Raw genomic sequence first — 13966 nt, forward strand, 5'->3', positions numbered from 1 at the left:
TAATTAAAGCCCACACAGATGATTTTTTTTGCATTTCTCTCATAGGTGCTTCCTTCTCATGTTCCAGAAAGTCCATGTTCTTGGTTTTCTGCTTCTCTGTTGCTTCCAGCTCTCCTCCCAGCCAGGGAGATGGAGAGGAATGTGATAAGCAACTTGGCTGGTTAACGAGATGAGTTGCCTGTCTAAACAAGGGATTCTTGTGCACTGGGTTAATTTGCCAGTTCCTGGTATCTCCCTGAAGTTGTCCATCTGTTTATGGCTCTCCTGGGAGAGAGGTTTGGGACCTGGTTTGAGTTGCACCTACTTTTGCCTTTGTGCCAAGCCACCATGTTCATCGGGGCCAGGCACAGGCCAGAAACTGCCCCAGCAGGGCTGGAGAGCTACGTGAGGCTGTGATTTGGCTGGGAAAACAGAACTTAAGTAATACCCAGTCCCTAGCATGGCGGGCTACAACTGCAGAGTCATTTCAGAGGAAGTAACGGGAGATTTTTCTCTCCCTAATTTATGTCTCTCCTGCATATGGCTTCTATGGAGTCACTAATGTTACAGACAGATGGGTTGGCATTTTACTAGACAGAACACATGGGCTAGATGTTGTTAATGCTTGTTAGCTACTCACTCTGCAGCTTGACCAGTCCAATACGGTCACCTCACAGATGGTTGGAAAGCTGCAGCCTGGGTGCTGGAGCGGTCCAGCTCTGCAGCGCGTGGTTGTGACAGCAGTTGGAATAATGTATGTTTGGCTGCTTTTTCTGAAGGGCTTCACAGTAGCTCCGAGATACTTGTGGCTGGGGGATCAGCACGGCTTCCCCGTATGTCAAGAAAAGACGCTGACTTGTAAAGATCCTGAGCCTTTTAACAAGGTATTGGCTTTCAAGGCTTAATTTCATAGTTTGGATTTTTTTTAGGATGGGGTTGGAAAAATTCTGTGAGCCCTGTGCCTTGCTCTCATCTACACTCCTTCATGGTTGATGTTTATAAACATATTTGGTGGTGAACATTATTTAGCAGTCCTGAGGCCTGTTAAAAAGTTGTAATTTAGGATCTCAAGCTCTGGCTTACAGCCAGCTGCTAGTATTAGTTTAAAGTGGACATCCCGTGCAATTTTCCTTTCTCTGTGATGTGAATAGTCTGCTGTGATTTAGTCTCACTGGTCTTGTACTCAGCTGAACCATTTCTAGGTATCACCTGAACAAATCTCCGCAGGGTGAGTCTCCTTGATAGTTGGTTTGGAGATCCCCATCAAAATCTGTGGAGGCAAAAGTAGATGCTACAGGTGAATCACTTATGTTACCCTCTCCCCTCTTTGACAGTACTGATGTTCAAGTTACAGCATAATGGTGGGAGGCTGAATGCATCCTACAGCTGAGACAGGGAATTTTAGTTTCAATACTTGTCCTTTAAAACTCTCAAAGCACTTTTGGAAAATGCATGGGTATTAATCCACACTGAGCAGTAGTTCTTCAAGCCTGTGATTTAAATTGGATATATTTGTCTCTGTCTGTCCTGAACTGTTGAGTAACATTAATGCACCCTGATAATAGCTGTCACATTTTACCCTGGGGGTTGCTCCTCAGTGATAGGTGAAATCACAGCAGTTCAAAGACCTGTCTTCCAGGATGAAAAGCTCTATAGGAATATTCAGATATAAAATAGTAATAGTATGAATCAAAAAATATGCTTCCCTTATTTTAAAGCCTTTGATCTTATTTTTATGGCATCGCATTTGACAGTCTAAAGGGCATTAACCTGTAGGAGAAACCTTTTGAGAGAAGATGCTGATTTGCCCTCTACTGCGCAGAGCACCGTCCCCCAGGATTAACACCAACCAGTTTTCCCCATTGAGAGGGGTGCAGGTGCTTCAGCACATGTCTCTGCTCTTTTTTACATTTTTCATCTTTTTAGATCAGGTGCAGGAGAGCTCGCATAGATCAAAACACGTAGCCGTAGGGAGAAACTCACTGCTACGCAATACGCCCCGCTCTGTGTTTCTTTGCTGCTGAGCTGGTGCAGCATCCAGGACCCCATCACTTCTGTCGCTCGTGTGCATAGTGCCTGGGTCGTGGTTCTGATTAAGATGGAAGTATACGAGCTGACCTCTTGCACAGAAGACATCGTGGGGCTGTGGTTCATCTCAATGTTGAATACTAAGAAAGAGAAAGGAAATGTTTGCTATAAATCTCAGTGCACGCAGGGCTGTTTCTCACTTATCCCACCCCAGCTTTCAATTTTCTTCTTGGCATTGCCAGGCGCTTGCTTTTCTTTGCTCAGCAGCTAAAAGCAGCTTTTTCATTACATTTCCTGGAAGGCCCTTTACAAGCATCCATCCTTCTCTGCCTCATAAATTCACTTTATATAGCAAGCTGGCGACACGGAGGTCAGAGGTCTTGGCAAGAAGCAATTATTATAAAGAAGTACTCTTCCTCTTTTGGGTTACAAAGAAGATATGAAAGGGGGGAAAACTTCGCTACAGACAAGGAATGGTCATTTGTGAAAGGTAGGTGACTTGATTGATGAAGAGCTGCACATCCTGCGAGAGCTAGCCTGGGCAGGCGTCCTGTCAGGCCAGCTGAACCCTGCCCGTGACCACAAAAAAAAAAAAGAAGGAAACCAGTAAACAGTTTGCTAAATAACCTCATAAATATTTCCAGCCTTAAGCACATCTTGTGGTACAATTTGTTTTTTTGTTTTTTTAATATTTCTCTAATTTTAAATGAACAGCCTCTAATTAAAGTGATTTAGTGGCTACCTGGGGACCTGGTATTTGAGCAGCGCGTGATGCTTAGGAGAGATTGATTGGTGAGACGTAACTCAATTGGGGGATTTTGATAATGATATCATCACCCGAGAGAGCCAAGTTTGAGCAATTAGATCTCAAAACCTCGTGTTTGGGTTGTTATAACTTCAGCAGGCAGTTTCCACATGTGCGCACGCACACACACGCTTTCCCTGTATATTTGCTGGGCACTCCAGTTTTTTGGCTGTCTCTGTGCTTGGTGGGCTGCTCCATTGCGTGTGTGCCTGTCCGGAGTGACCCATAGTGGTGATCTATCAGCTTTGCAGAGCTGGGGAGAGGGTGCCAGCCCGCTCGGCATCTCTGCATCCCCCCTCAACATCTGCATGTGGGCAAGGCGGCCTTTGGCATTTCGAAAAATCTCAGCATCCGAAGCAAGAGGCAGAAACAAAAGGATTTTCTCGTTTAAAAGTCAGAGCCAGCAGCTTCTTAAAAGATATTTTCATATACATTTGTTGGGCTGTGACAGGGTTTATGTGTATTAATGGGTGCTGAAGTAGGCGGTGGGCACGGCGGGGAAGGTGTCAGAGGGTGGCGAGGGGCCGTCAGGACCACCAGTGTGCCCAAGGCACTTGGTGGCAGAGGCTCTGTGGGGCACACGGTGGTAGTGCTGTGGAGGTTTCGGGAGGTGATCAGACAGCACGGCCAGCCCCGCGGACTTCTGCTGATGGGGAAGGTGTTGGGGAAGAGGGAGTGACTGTCCTGTGCAAAGAGGAGGTCTGAGGGATTCGAATGATGAAGGCAAATTGCCAAAGGAATCGATCTGGTGGGGAGACGTGCGTAACCCATGTCAGAATAGGCTTCAAGGTGGGGTGGGGAACACAAGGACAAGGGAAATGGCAGTAAGAACTGTGGCAGGGAGAGGAGAGCACGGCCACAGCATGGCCTGTATTGCCAGAGGAGCCCGTGCACCCGAACAGAGCAGGGAGAAGCTCTGCGGGGAGTCTCGGATGTGAAGCTGTGTTGCCCCTTCCCTCGGCACACACGGGGCTGTTTGGCGTGTGTGCTCAGAGCAGTTGTGCATAGGGACGCGACATGGACAGTGATTTATGGAAGGAGCATAGCAGATGAGAGGGAGCCTCCACAATACATTCGCTGGGTAAATGTCACTGGGCAATGATTCACTTGCTCGTTTTGACCCCTAATACATCTTAGCCTTGAAAAGTACCATCTACCATAGAGCATGGCCGAGCGGCATCTGCAAAGCAAAGGCTTGTGACTGTGCCAAGGGGTGGAAAGCCACGCTGGCAGTCCCGCCAAAGTCCTAGACTTCACCCTTCCTCACGCTTGAGGAGGTGTTTGAACTGGGGTTCCAAGCTGAGCCACAACTCTCTTGCCTGCTGCGCCTGGCACAAAGCTCCACCATCACCGTTGTCAGCTCACCAAAACCATTTGGAAACTCCACCTCCGTCACTTGCGCATGTGTGTGTAAAGATGCAGAAGTGCACATCCTGCGTGGATCGCACCCCCGAAGGCAGTTGTGCTTTCTTGGTGTGGAAATGAGAGGTAGAATATCCCTACTTTAAGCTGAAATCATAGAACAGCCCAGGCTGGAAGGGACCTTGAAAGATTATCTGGTCCAACCTTTCATGGGAAAGGGAGCCTAGATGAGATTATCAGGTTGTATTGAATGCTGAAGCCCTCTTCTCCCTTTTTCTGCATTTCTACCCCATGTTTTCTCATTATACCACATCCCCATGTCAGCCTTCTCCTTGCGGCATGCAACCACCCTCTTTTCAATCTGATTCCAAAGTCTGAAGGCCTACAGGACACCGAGTCTTATGCTCAACCAGTATTTTTCCAGAAGCATCCTTTGCACAATTAAAGTGACATTGCATGCCAGTTTATAGCTGATGGCACTTTTGGAGCCAGAGTTAGGGAATCCATTGTTTTTAGCTACCAAAATATGTCAGAGAGAAGAGGAAGGGCATAAAAAAACCTAAAAAATTGGTGTATCTGGTTCAGAGTGCACTTCTGAACCATATGTTAGGTTGTAAATGACCGAAGGAGACACCGTCACACTTTTGATGTAGCTACCTCAGCTGGTGGAACAAGCGGAGAAGTAAATGCTAGGACTTGGCTGTCAGGGAGCCTTCCTGTGCAACAGCAGCATGGCAACAGGGCAACAGGGCAAAGAGCCATCTCAGCAAAACCAGTGCAGTCAGAATTCCTGTATGTGTTACGTTGGAGTGACAACAGTTGATAGAGTCGCCTCTATGGTCCATATGTTGCGGCATTACCAGCCCGGTCCGGCCAGCTTCAGGTCCATCCCCCAGCAGGGACATTTGGGAATGCCTATTGCTCCTCTGCATCTTCTGCGTTGTCTGCTCCTTGCTGAGATAGTCCCTGTCGGAGAGAAGAACTCACTTTTCTACCACGCTGGAGGTTATTTGAGAGACTTTTATATGTATATCTAAACTATAAAGCCGTGAATAATTTACCAATTTCCAGGGTTAAGAGGAAGATTTATGATGTTTCCTTCTGGCAGGCGGCAGCTGATCTTGATTCTTGTGGAAAAACGATTGTACTAACGGCTCCTTTCTCCGAGCAGATCCAGGAGCAGCTACTGCAAGTTTATGTCGCCATGTGGTAAATAGACCTGTCTTCTTCGTGTTTTACAATATAGTGAAGTCTGCCCGCTGATCTGATTGCTCTATGGGGTAGCACAGCCTGCGAGGAGAAACACAGGGTGTCACCCTTCAAATCTATGGCAGGAGTCGCATCCCCACCCCCCCGCAGAACCAAGAGTGCGGTAACACGGGGCAAAGATTGATTTCCATTGCCTTTCTAGAAGAGGTCCCGATAGGCCTTAAATCAGACTGAACTGGCAACGGAGCTTAGCGAAAGCTGGAATCTTTCCTTTTGCAAGTATTTGAGATCTGAATAAAACATAACGTAGACCTGAATCTCAGTAGTTTAGTGAGCCAGGCAGATTTTTTCCATGAATTAGAAGAAACCAATATAGGTCTATGTAAAGAGCACCTGTGAGATGGTATTCTCATAGTACTTAGCTTCAGCATCCGGGGCTGCTCGGTGCTCAGGGAACCTGGGGGCGCAGGGGGAATATCTGCATCTCTAGTGAAGCGCTGCACTTGGCTGGCGCAGCGCAGTGGGGAAAGGAGGAGCGAAGTGTGATGGTGGTCCCCAACGTCTCCTGTCGCATTGACTCCTCTATGCATTGACGACGCGGCTGATGGGGGTACTCACAGGCTCAGCTTTTCCTTCGACCCCATCTATTTGGTTTGACTCTAAATCTTGATGCTTTTTTTTTTTCACACTTGTCTTTAAAAGTAACAACGCACTATAGTGATGTAGCTCTGAGTCAGATGTGTCAATAGTGTCGGGCGCAGAGCAGTTAGGGCTGGGTTTGAATATGCTCTGGTCTCTCTTGGCCCATTCCCACTCATGGACTGATCCCCCTGTGGATCAATGACACTTGTTTAGGTTCCTCAGCTGGGCATTTTCTACCTAGATGGGCTTGGAAAGCTTTTGGCTTCATGTAAACTTTGAATTTCCGGGGATGCATCACCGGGGTGAATGGCGATTGCATTACATCGAGTGTCTCATGTAAATAGTTGGTATGTACTGCAAGTTCTCGTTAGCAGGGATTGTGTCCAGGAGTTTTTCTTTGAGGGTTGAGACTTTTTATTAATTTAAAAAATGATTAAAAATGAGTGGAGGTCATCCTAGCTATGACTGTGAAGAGGAGGACTCGAGCGCCCTTACAGCTTTGAACCACTGTAAGAAAAATTTCATCTTTGTATCTTTCATAAATCTGGTTTTTAGAGCTGGAGTCACAGGGATGTTCTGCGTTGATCCAAAATGGCGTGAAACAACCAGACCCTGCAGCGTTCGTTCAGCAGAGCGTCCCCTCCGTGTCCTCCCCCTCCTCGCTCCCGCACACCCCTGCGCATCCCCTGCTCACTCCCACTCCCACGCCACCCACCCTGGCACTTCCCTCTCTGCCTGCGCCTCGCCGGGTGCACCAGGCAGGGTGCAGACTGGCGTTTGAAAAGAAATCCTGTGAATTAATGGGAACATAACTGCTATTATTTCATATAATCACTTTATTTGTAAAGCACATGCTGCAAAGGTACTCCTGCTGTTGAACTCAGCAACAAATCTATCTATGTATTCCAGTCTATACTACATTATGAACAGATGGGTGAAGAAAAAAAGCAATAAAAACAAATAATAAGAAAGGTAACGATAGCAATTTTAAAACACTCTCAGAAAAAAACCCAAGTTTTTAAATTTTTTTAAAAGCAGTGTGAGATTGAATGAACCGAACTGCAAGTGCATCCATCCTCAAAGTTAGCATGTAAACATCTCCCGGCAGAGGAAGAATTGCCTTTTTCCAAGTGGCTGCCTTCTTGCCTTGTTCCTGTGGCAGAAGAGATCATAAGAAACCTGGGTGAGATGTCTGGGTCTTGGAAGCTTTTTGAGTTTTTTTGGTTTTTTGGAGTTCCTGGGGAGAGGAAGACCACGGAGGGGAGGACAGTGCCTCTCTTGACCATCTGACAACTGAGAGAAACCATGGTCCTGTTGAACGCAGTGGGAAATAACAGTCTTCTCAGAAGCACGTATTTGTTCACATAACTTTCCTGAACATTATTCTTCTGCCTTTGCTGAAGGAGGAAACTTTGGTTATGAAGAATAGTAGAGAGAAATTACCATTAATCTCATAAAAAAGAAATTATTCAAATGTAGCCTTCACATGCGATGCCAGTGAGCTCAAAGTAGAGAGGAAATTTAAAACATTTATGTTACTCTGTTTCCAAGATCATAAAACACAAGCTAATGATCTGGCACTGGATGCTAAATTTCTTAAGGAACTTGCTTTAATTAATTAAACTAGTAAACCAATTAATGGATTTACTTGTAAATTCTTAGAAAATTAATTCTGTGCCCAAAGAGTGTTTTAAATCTGCGAAGGAGGCAGTGTGTATTTCATACAGAGCTTGAATTCCCATTTTAGATGAATCCGCTTCACCACTGACTTTGGAGACACAAGTGATGCATTCATAATACTCGGACCTTCCTCCGAAACCAGCGCTTCCCATCAGCCAAATCCGGGGGGGACTTGCAAAACAAAACCCGTGCTGCTTTCACAGCATCCAGCCCGTGTACTGGCTCCTAGCTGTGCTGCAGCCTCGGCTGCATGTGCCTCTGGCCTCACGCGGATGGTGGATGTACGTCCCTCCCTGTGCCTCCAACTGGCTGCTTCGTCCGCCGTCTCTGCCCTCTTCCTGCGTAGCCTCTTTGATCTGACCCAGTGGTGCACCAGATGCGCAGAAAGCCAGTCGGGTAGCTCCAGTGGATTAAAGCACTGAACATTCTTTGGAGTTGCTGAAAAACAACCAAACCAAAGTGGAAAAGATTTAAACAAAAGCTAATTTGCTTTTCCACGTGGAAACCTTGTTTAGATTCCCTGCCTGGCTCAGGGGCGATGGCGGCATCCTCGGTACCTTGCGCTCTTTGCAATCCGAAGTGACACACACGTGAAAAGTTCGTAATCAAATGTATCGGGCTCCTGAGAACACGAAACCAGAAACAAGCAGGTTCCCCAGGGCTCTTGGCAGTTATCGCTTCCCTTCTCTCCTAGCAGGTAAAGCCGTGTTTTCCCTTCACGTGGCAATGCTCCGCTCTGGCTTTTGGCATCCGTACGTTGGGGTGGGGGTCTGCCCCGCTCCTGCCCGCCCTGGGGGGATGCCAGCTTTGCCCAGCACCTCTGAGGGGAAGCAGAGCTGCAGAGCAATTAGGAACGGGAGCATTTTGAAGAGGAAAATGGCAGGGGAAAAAATTAGCATTTGCGCTGTGATGGTTTTGCTGTTTATTAATAAACAAGCAGCTTTCGTGCCTCCGGGGGCAGGAGAGGCTTCAAGAATTCCTTATTTCTCTTGCATTTTGCTTTTTTTTTTTGCTTGTTTTATATGTTACAGGAGATTTGTAATGTCTTCCCACATGTTGAGTTTCCTTATTTTCATGAGAGCATCTCTGGAATAATTTCTCTGGAGCTCTCGGCTATACGCTGCTGGGCTGACTTAAACATCCAGAAACACTTTAGGGATGCGGGGTGGATCAGCAGCTCGTTGGGAAGGAGTCATGTTAATTAGAAACAGGTCTGCTTCCCCCTACAGAAGCAGAATGACTTCAGGGATAAGGGTTTTCATGGAGACAGAGCCCTTGCACGTAGCTCCTGCCACCCGAGACCCGGGTGGTGGTGGTGACGGTGACCCCGACGTGGGCACCCCGGTCCTGCACTGGTGGCACAGCCTGGCCCCCGTGCAGCCTCTTCCCAGGCCGGTCGAACCGCTCATCTCCCCACCGCACCATTTGTCACTGGGGGGGGCTCACACAGGGGTCCTGCGTGGGGACGCTGGAAAGGCACAACTCAGTAACGGCCCCATTACGCCGTGTGCCGAACACCTGCGCGGCAGCAGATAACGTGTCCTTGATTACAGGAGGATCCCTGCCGAAAGAGGCTTCAGGGCGACGCCGCTAGCTCTCCCCTGCGTCACGGGAGGTGAATTAAAACCCTGCTGTATTAATGGGCTTGTTCTTCCTTCCCCTCAGGCCTCCAGCTCCTCCGGTGGAAAAATGCAGCTTCTGGAAACTGAGTTCTCACGAACCATCCGGGACCTCATCGAACTCCACCTGCTTCGCCAGGACAGCATCCCGGCCTTCCTCAGCGCCCTCACCCTCGACCTCTTCAGCCGCCAGACCATCGCTTAGCGTCCCGCTGCCAGCCACCAGCCAGGTGTGGAGCACCCCTGGGCAGGACACCTGAGGTAGCGAGGACAAATTCTCCCCTCCCACCCTTGATTTGTGGCATCGGGTTGCTTCTCTTTTGCAGGGAACTCCTTCTTCCCCCTTTTTTCATGCTGATTCCCAAACCCCACCAATTCTTCTGAAAAGCATCCTTTCCCTCCTGTGGGAGGGCAAGTCTAGCTCCATCCCAGGGCTCTCCTGTGCCAAGACCCAAGCCCCACCTTTGAACTGAGAGAAGTGTTCGTCACTCCCCAGACTGTCTCAGCATCTCTGGGAAGATGGTGGGAACTGCTGGTTTGAGAAGCCACAACGTCACTGTTCACAGCTTTTCCCAAAAGGATCCCCCAAATCCAGGCCCCAGCAGAGAGACAAGCCTCGCGGGAGTCTGGTGCTTCCTGCCCCCATGGTTGTCCTCTCCTGATGGGAGCCAAGGGCTTGGTCGCTGAGGGCAGGGACCTGGGGAAGGATCAGTCGTGAGTAGCAGGGTTCTTTGTGGATACCTCCTGCTCTTGCAAACAGCTCGTCACTCAACCAGGTTGAAATTATTTTCAAGGTATTCAGTTACCTGAGTCTGCCATCACTCAGCAGACAAGCATAAGCATAAAGGGCCATTTGAAGACCCTATGCCTGTGTTGACGCCTCTGTTGTGTGGTGTGCTCAGATGTCACTGGCATGCTTTTTGTTCCTCACCGAGACTCTTGGGCCCTTGGTTATCTCAGGACTGCAGAAGGTGGGAGGGAGCTCTTTGGGGTGTGCTCACTGCTGCTGGCTTTACCCTGTGCCTGCCACCAGGCTGTGGGTACCTGCTCACCTTGCTGGGCACCTCCCTCCTCCTCTCCTCCGTGGAGGATGGAGCACCCCTGAAGTCTGACATTTTGTGTTACAATGGATATAGCTCTTCTATCGTAAGAATAAAGTGTTGCTTCCCAAACTGGATGTATGATTCCTTTATTTGGGATATACGCTGTGCTCTCCCACGTGTAAAGCATGATAACGAATCGTCCATTAATGGTCTGATGCTGGTACTGCTTTGAGAAGGCAGGACATCGTTATCTCAGTTTTTCCGGGCAAGCCTCATTCGTGCTGTAAACCAGATTAGTTTGTTACGAACTTCTGTGTATATTGATTCCCTCTTGATAGCAGCAGGAGCATACTTCCTAAGCTGGGGGAGAAGGTAGCAGTAAGCAGGCTAGAAAGTTAGCTTAGATGCTCACAGTGGCTCCAGGGCTGGCCATGCATGCTGGTGTCACTCTGGGACCTGTTGATGTGTCTACAGGCATGGAAAACAGCTGCTCTAGACCCAACTGATCAGACCCAACAGATCCTTGTTGGAGGGACAAGCGTGTGCTCTGGGGAGGCTGCAGCCCCCATCTCCCCAACCCTCCTCTCCGCAGGGTTTTGCAGGGAAGTACAATAGCAAAAGTTTGGTGTTTTCTGCTTGAAGAAGTCCTGGTGGAAGATGAATTGCCTGGCATGCTGTGCCAGGGGAACGCTGCCTGATTCATATGCGCGACATGGCACTGAGAGTCGCCTTCCTCAGTCATGGGGAAAATGAATCATGACGTCAGCCGCATTCGGCTCCTCCGCCAACACAATAGCAGATCCTGGCTGCCTCTGAAAATTTTTCTCCTGGCTCCTCGCAGGAGAAATGAAGTAATTAATAAGTTTACAATAAACCCTCTATCTTAGCAAAACATGAGTGAAGCGAGAAGCGATGCTGGAGAGTGACAAGGGAAAACACGTTCTGCCCGTTGGAAAGTTGCCTCTCAAGAGTGAAAGGATAATAAGTTGGGGTAGAAAACACAGTAGTCTTCCGAGACGCCTTTGGTGGGGAGGAGAGACAGATGAATTACCACTCTGCACCCCGTTCTCCCAGCAAGACTGATTTGTTCAACTAAGTTTAATACAGCAGCACGGCTGGGAGAGGTGTGTCGTGAGGATGGGTGCTTGGCCAGATGTGCTGCTGTGGTGCAGCGCCTGGCCCTGCCTGTGGCTTGGGAAGCTGCTGGGGTAACTGTCCTGCTTTGGCCAGCAGCATCCTGGCCCTGCTCATGGCGTAACGCTGTTGCACAGCAAGCAGTCCCGGGCGCTATGCAAAACCAGGGCTTTTGGGAGCTCTTAAGGCTCGCTGATGGAGGCCTGGGAGCATTCATGTGGAAGCATGACCATCGCAAAGCCACCTGGTCCACCCGTGGGACACAGGCTTGCAGTTGGGCATGGGGGAGAGGGGCAGAGACTCCCCAGTTTCCAGTTCCAACGCCAAATTCAGGATGAAGCCCCAAACATATGGCTGTACCCTGCTGCCGCGGCAGCACCCATCTCTGCCGCCGTCATTATACTGCTTGTCTGAGCCGTGACGGAGCTGTGAGGAGTAACTGTGACACTGAATTTCTCATTGATTGCTCCTTCTATGCCGAGCTACACAGGGCTCAGCAGCCCATCGCAGAGCCCTGCCACTGTGGTTGCTGCCCCCCGCATCCCCCTCCACAGGGCAGCCCCCCGGGGCAGTGCAGAGACCCTGGTTGCCACGGGTGGTACAGCAGGCTTCAGCCACCCAGGTGGTAGGGGCACAGGTCCCATCTGGCTTCGGCTTGTCCCTTGCCAAGCTCCAGCCCCATTGGCGGAAAATCTTTGTAGAAAATCTTGGGAGATCGGTAATAAATTTGCAGTTGGTTGGAGGGGAGAGGCGAGAGTGTTAACAAGTGTGTGTACGCTCGCTGGGTCTCCACGCACGCTTGCTGGGTTTATGTGCTATAAGCTGTAATATATGATTTATTAATGCACGGCTGGGGGACCGTGTGTGTCAGAGCACTGTCTTGTTTGCAGTGTTGCCTGAAGCTTCCCTTTGCTCAAACTGCTTGGGAGCCCCTGCTCCTCTACTGATCAACCCTTTTCATCTGCGTGCATATATAAATACCAAAGAGGGGCAACGAGCTGTCAAGTACTGCCATACCATTCTTGAAGGCAGCAGAGCTCTTGGCTACGGCAGGTATGGCAAAGTGCATGCCTTTCCTAAGGTCGCATCTCTGAACCTGGAGTCTTTTGCTCCAGCTTTGGGTCTCCTGGCTCTTTTGGCATCGTTGTGTGTTGTTTGTGTGAGCCTGAGAGTTGTCCTGGAAGTGTGTGATGCCTGAGAAGGGACTAGAGAAACCTTTTTGGGATGAGCCATGAGAAGCTTGGGATTCATAGACGTTGGTTATGAATCATCTCCGTGTAACGCTGTAGGAGGAAGGGAAGGAGAACGGGGGGAGAGCATGAAGCTGCGATGGAGGTGGGTACCTAGGGAGCGAAGGGCAGGAGCAGGGCTGGGGATGGATGGAGAGGAAGAAACGGCGCTGGACGGAAAGGGAAGCCACAGTTTCTAAACTAAGGAAAGAAAAGCCATCTTCTCCCGCTGGCCAACTGACGCCGTCTCCAGAGGCCGTGTGGCAGCCTGGGCCCGGGCTCTCCCCACCTTGGGGGCTGGGAAGTCGCTGGTTTTCCCACACACCCCTGCCCACAGCAGGGCTCCGGCTGGAGGCTCCCTCCCTTCCCCTTCCCCTCCCCTTCCCTTCCCCTTCCCCTCCCCTTCCCTTCCCCGCTGCATGGAGCAAAAGCCGCTGCCTCAAGGCACAGATCGTGCCCTCCCGAGGGTGTGCAGCGGGGTTGTAAGGAGGCTGTTGCCTTGCCCCCTCCCACAAGCCCCCAGGGTTTTCCCCAACTCCCTAAGGGCAGAGAGGCCTTTCCCTCCCCAGAGCTCCTCACAAAGTTCCTTTTCCCTTCTCCTGCCTCTCCCACTGCCGGTGGGGTTAGTTGTCAGGGGTGGCCGAGGTGGCCACTGTCTGGGCAGCCCCGGGCTCTGGGTGGGCAGGAGAGCCGTGATGGAGGGGGATGAGCATCCCCAAATACCTCCTCCCACTGCCATGGACTGGGGGGAGAGCTGCACTGGCTCATGGGGGTGCAGAGAGGATTGGGGTATGGAGAGCAATGGGGCAGGAGCGCTCCTGCTCCTGGCTCTTGGATTTTCTGCCTGCCCCAGGACAAGCCAGCGAGCCCTTCTGCACCGCGGGCTCTGTAAAATAGGAATACGGCTTCCCAGTCATGGCCTCCCAAAGCCAGCCAGCAGTGAAGGTTATTTGACCCCAAATGCAGCCCTACGGTGAGCCCAGGTGGGCAGCAGCATCCCACCGGGGCCCATGGTCGGTGGGGGCCATCCCACAGCTGCGGCACCGCTGTTGCGCTCAGTTCTCCATCGCTCCCCTCCGCTCGCTCCAACATGCCGAAGAAACACGGAGCGGCACCCGCCCTCTTCATTTCCCGACCCCAGCAGCGGGCTGAGAGACAGCTGACAACGGTGCGAGTGGGGCTGACGGGCGGACGTGTCAAAACGAGCCTCGGGGGAGAGAGGCAAAGCCTTCCCAG

At 50.3% G+C, this 13966-nt stretch overlaps 1 protein-coding gene across 4 annotated transcripts in view; it reads left to right on the plus strand.

Moving 5' to 3' along the window:
- Positions 1-10501, plus strand: part of MAD1L1 (mitotic arrest deficient 1 like 1) — a 381442-nt gene extending 370941 nt beyond the window's left edge. For 3 of the 4 annotated variants that reach the window (XM_075514957.1, XM_075514960.1, XM_075514962.1), the window contains one exon: positions 9371-10501. In XM_075514957.1, the coding sequence (XP_075371072.1) occupies positions 9371-9529 (159 nt within the window). In that variant the 3' untranslated portion in view covers positions 9530-10501. The remainder of the gene's footprint in view (positions 1-9370) is intronic. The other variant, XM_075514958.1, reaches the window with a different exon arrangement.
- The last annotated feature ends 3465 nt before the right edge of the window (positions 10502-13966 follow it).

Source organism: Mycteria americana, chromosome 12 (assembly GCF_035582795.1).
Source record: "Mycteria americana isolate JAX WOST 10 ecotype Jacksonville Zoo and Gardens chromosome 12, USCA_MyAme_1.0, whole genome shotgun sequence".
Lineage (NCBI taxonomy): Eukaryota > Metazoa > Chordata > Aves > Ciconiiformes > Ciconiidae > Mycteria > Mycteria americana.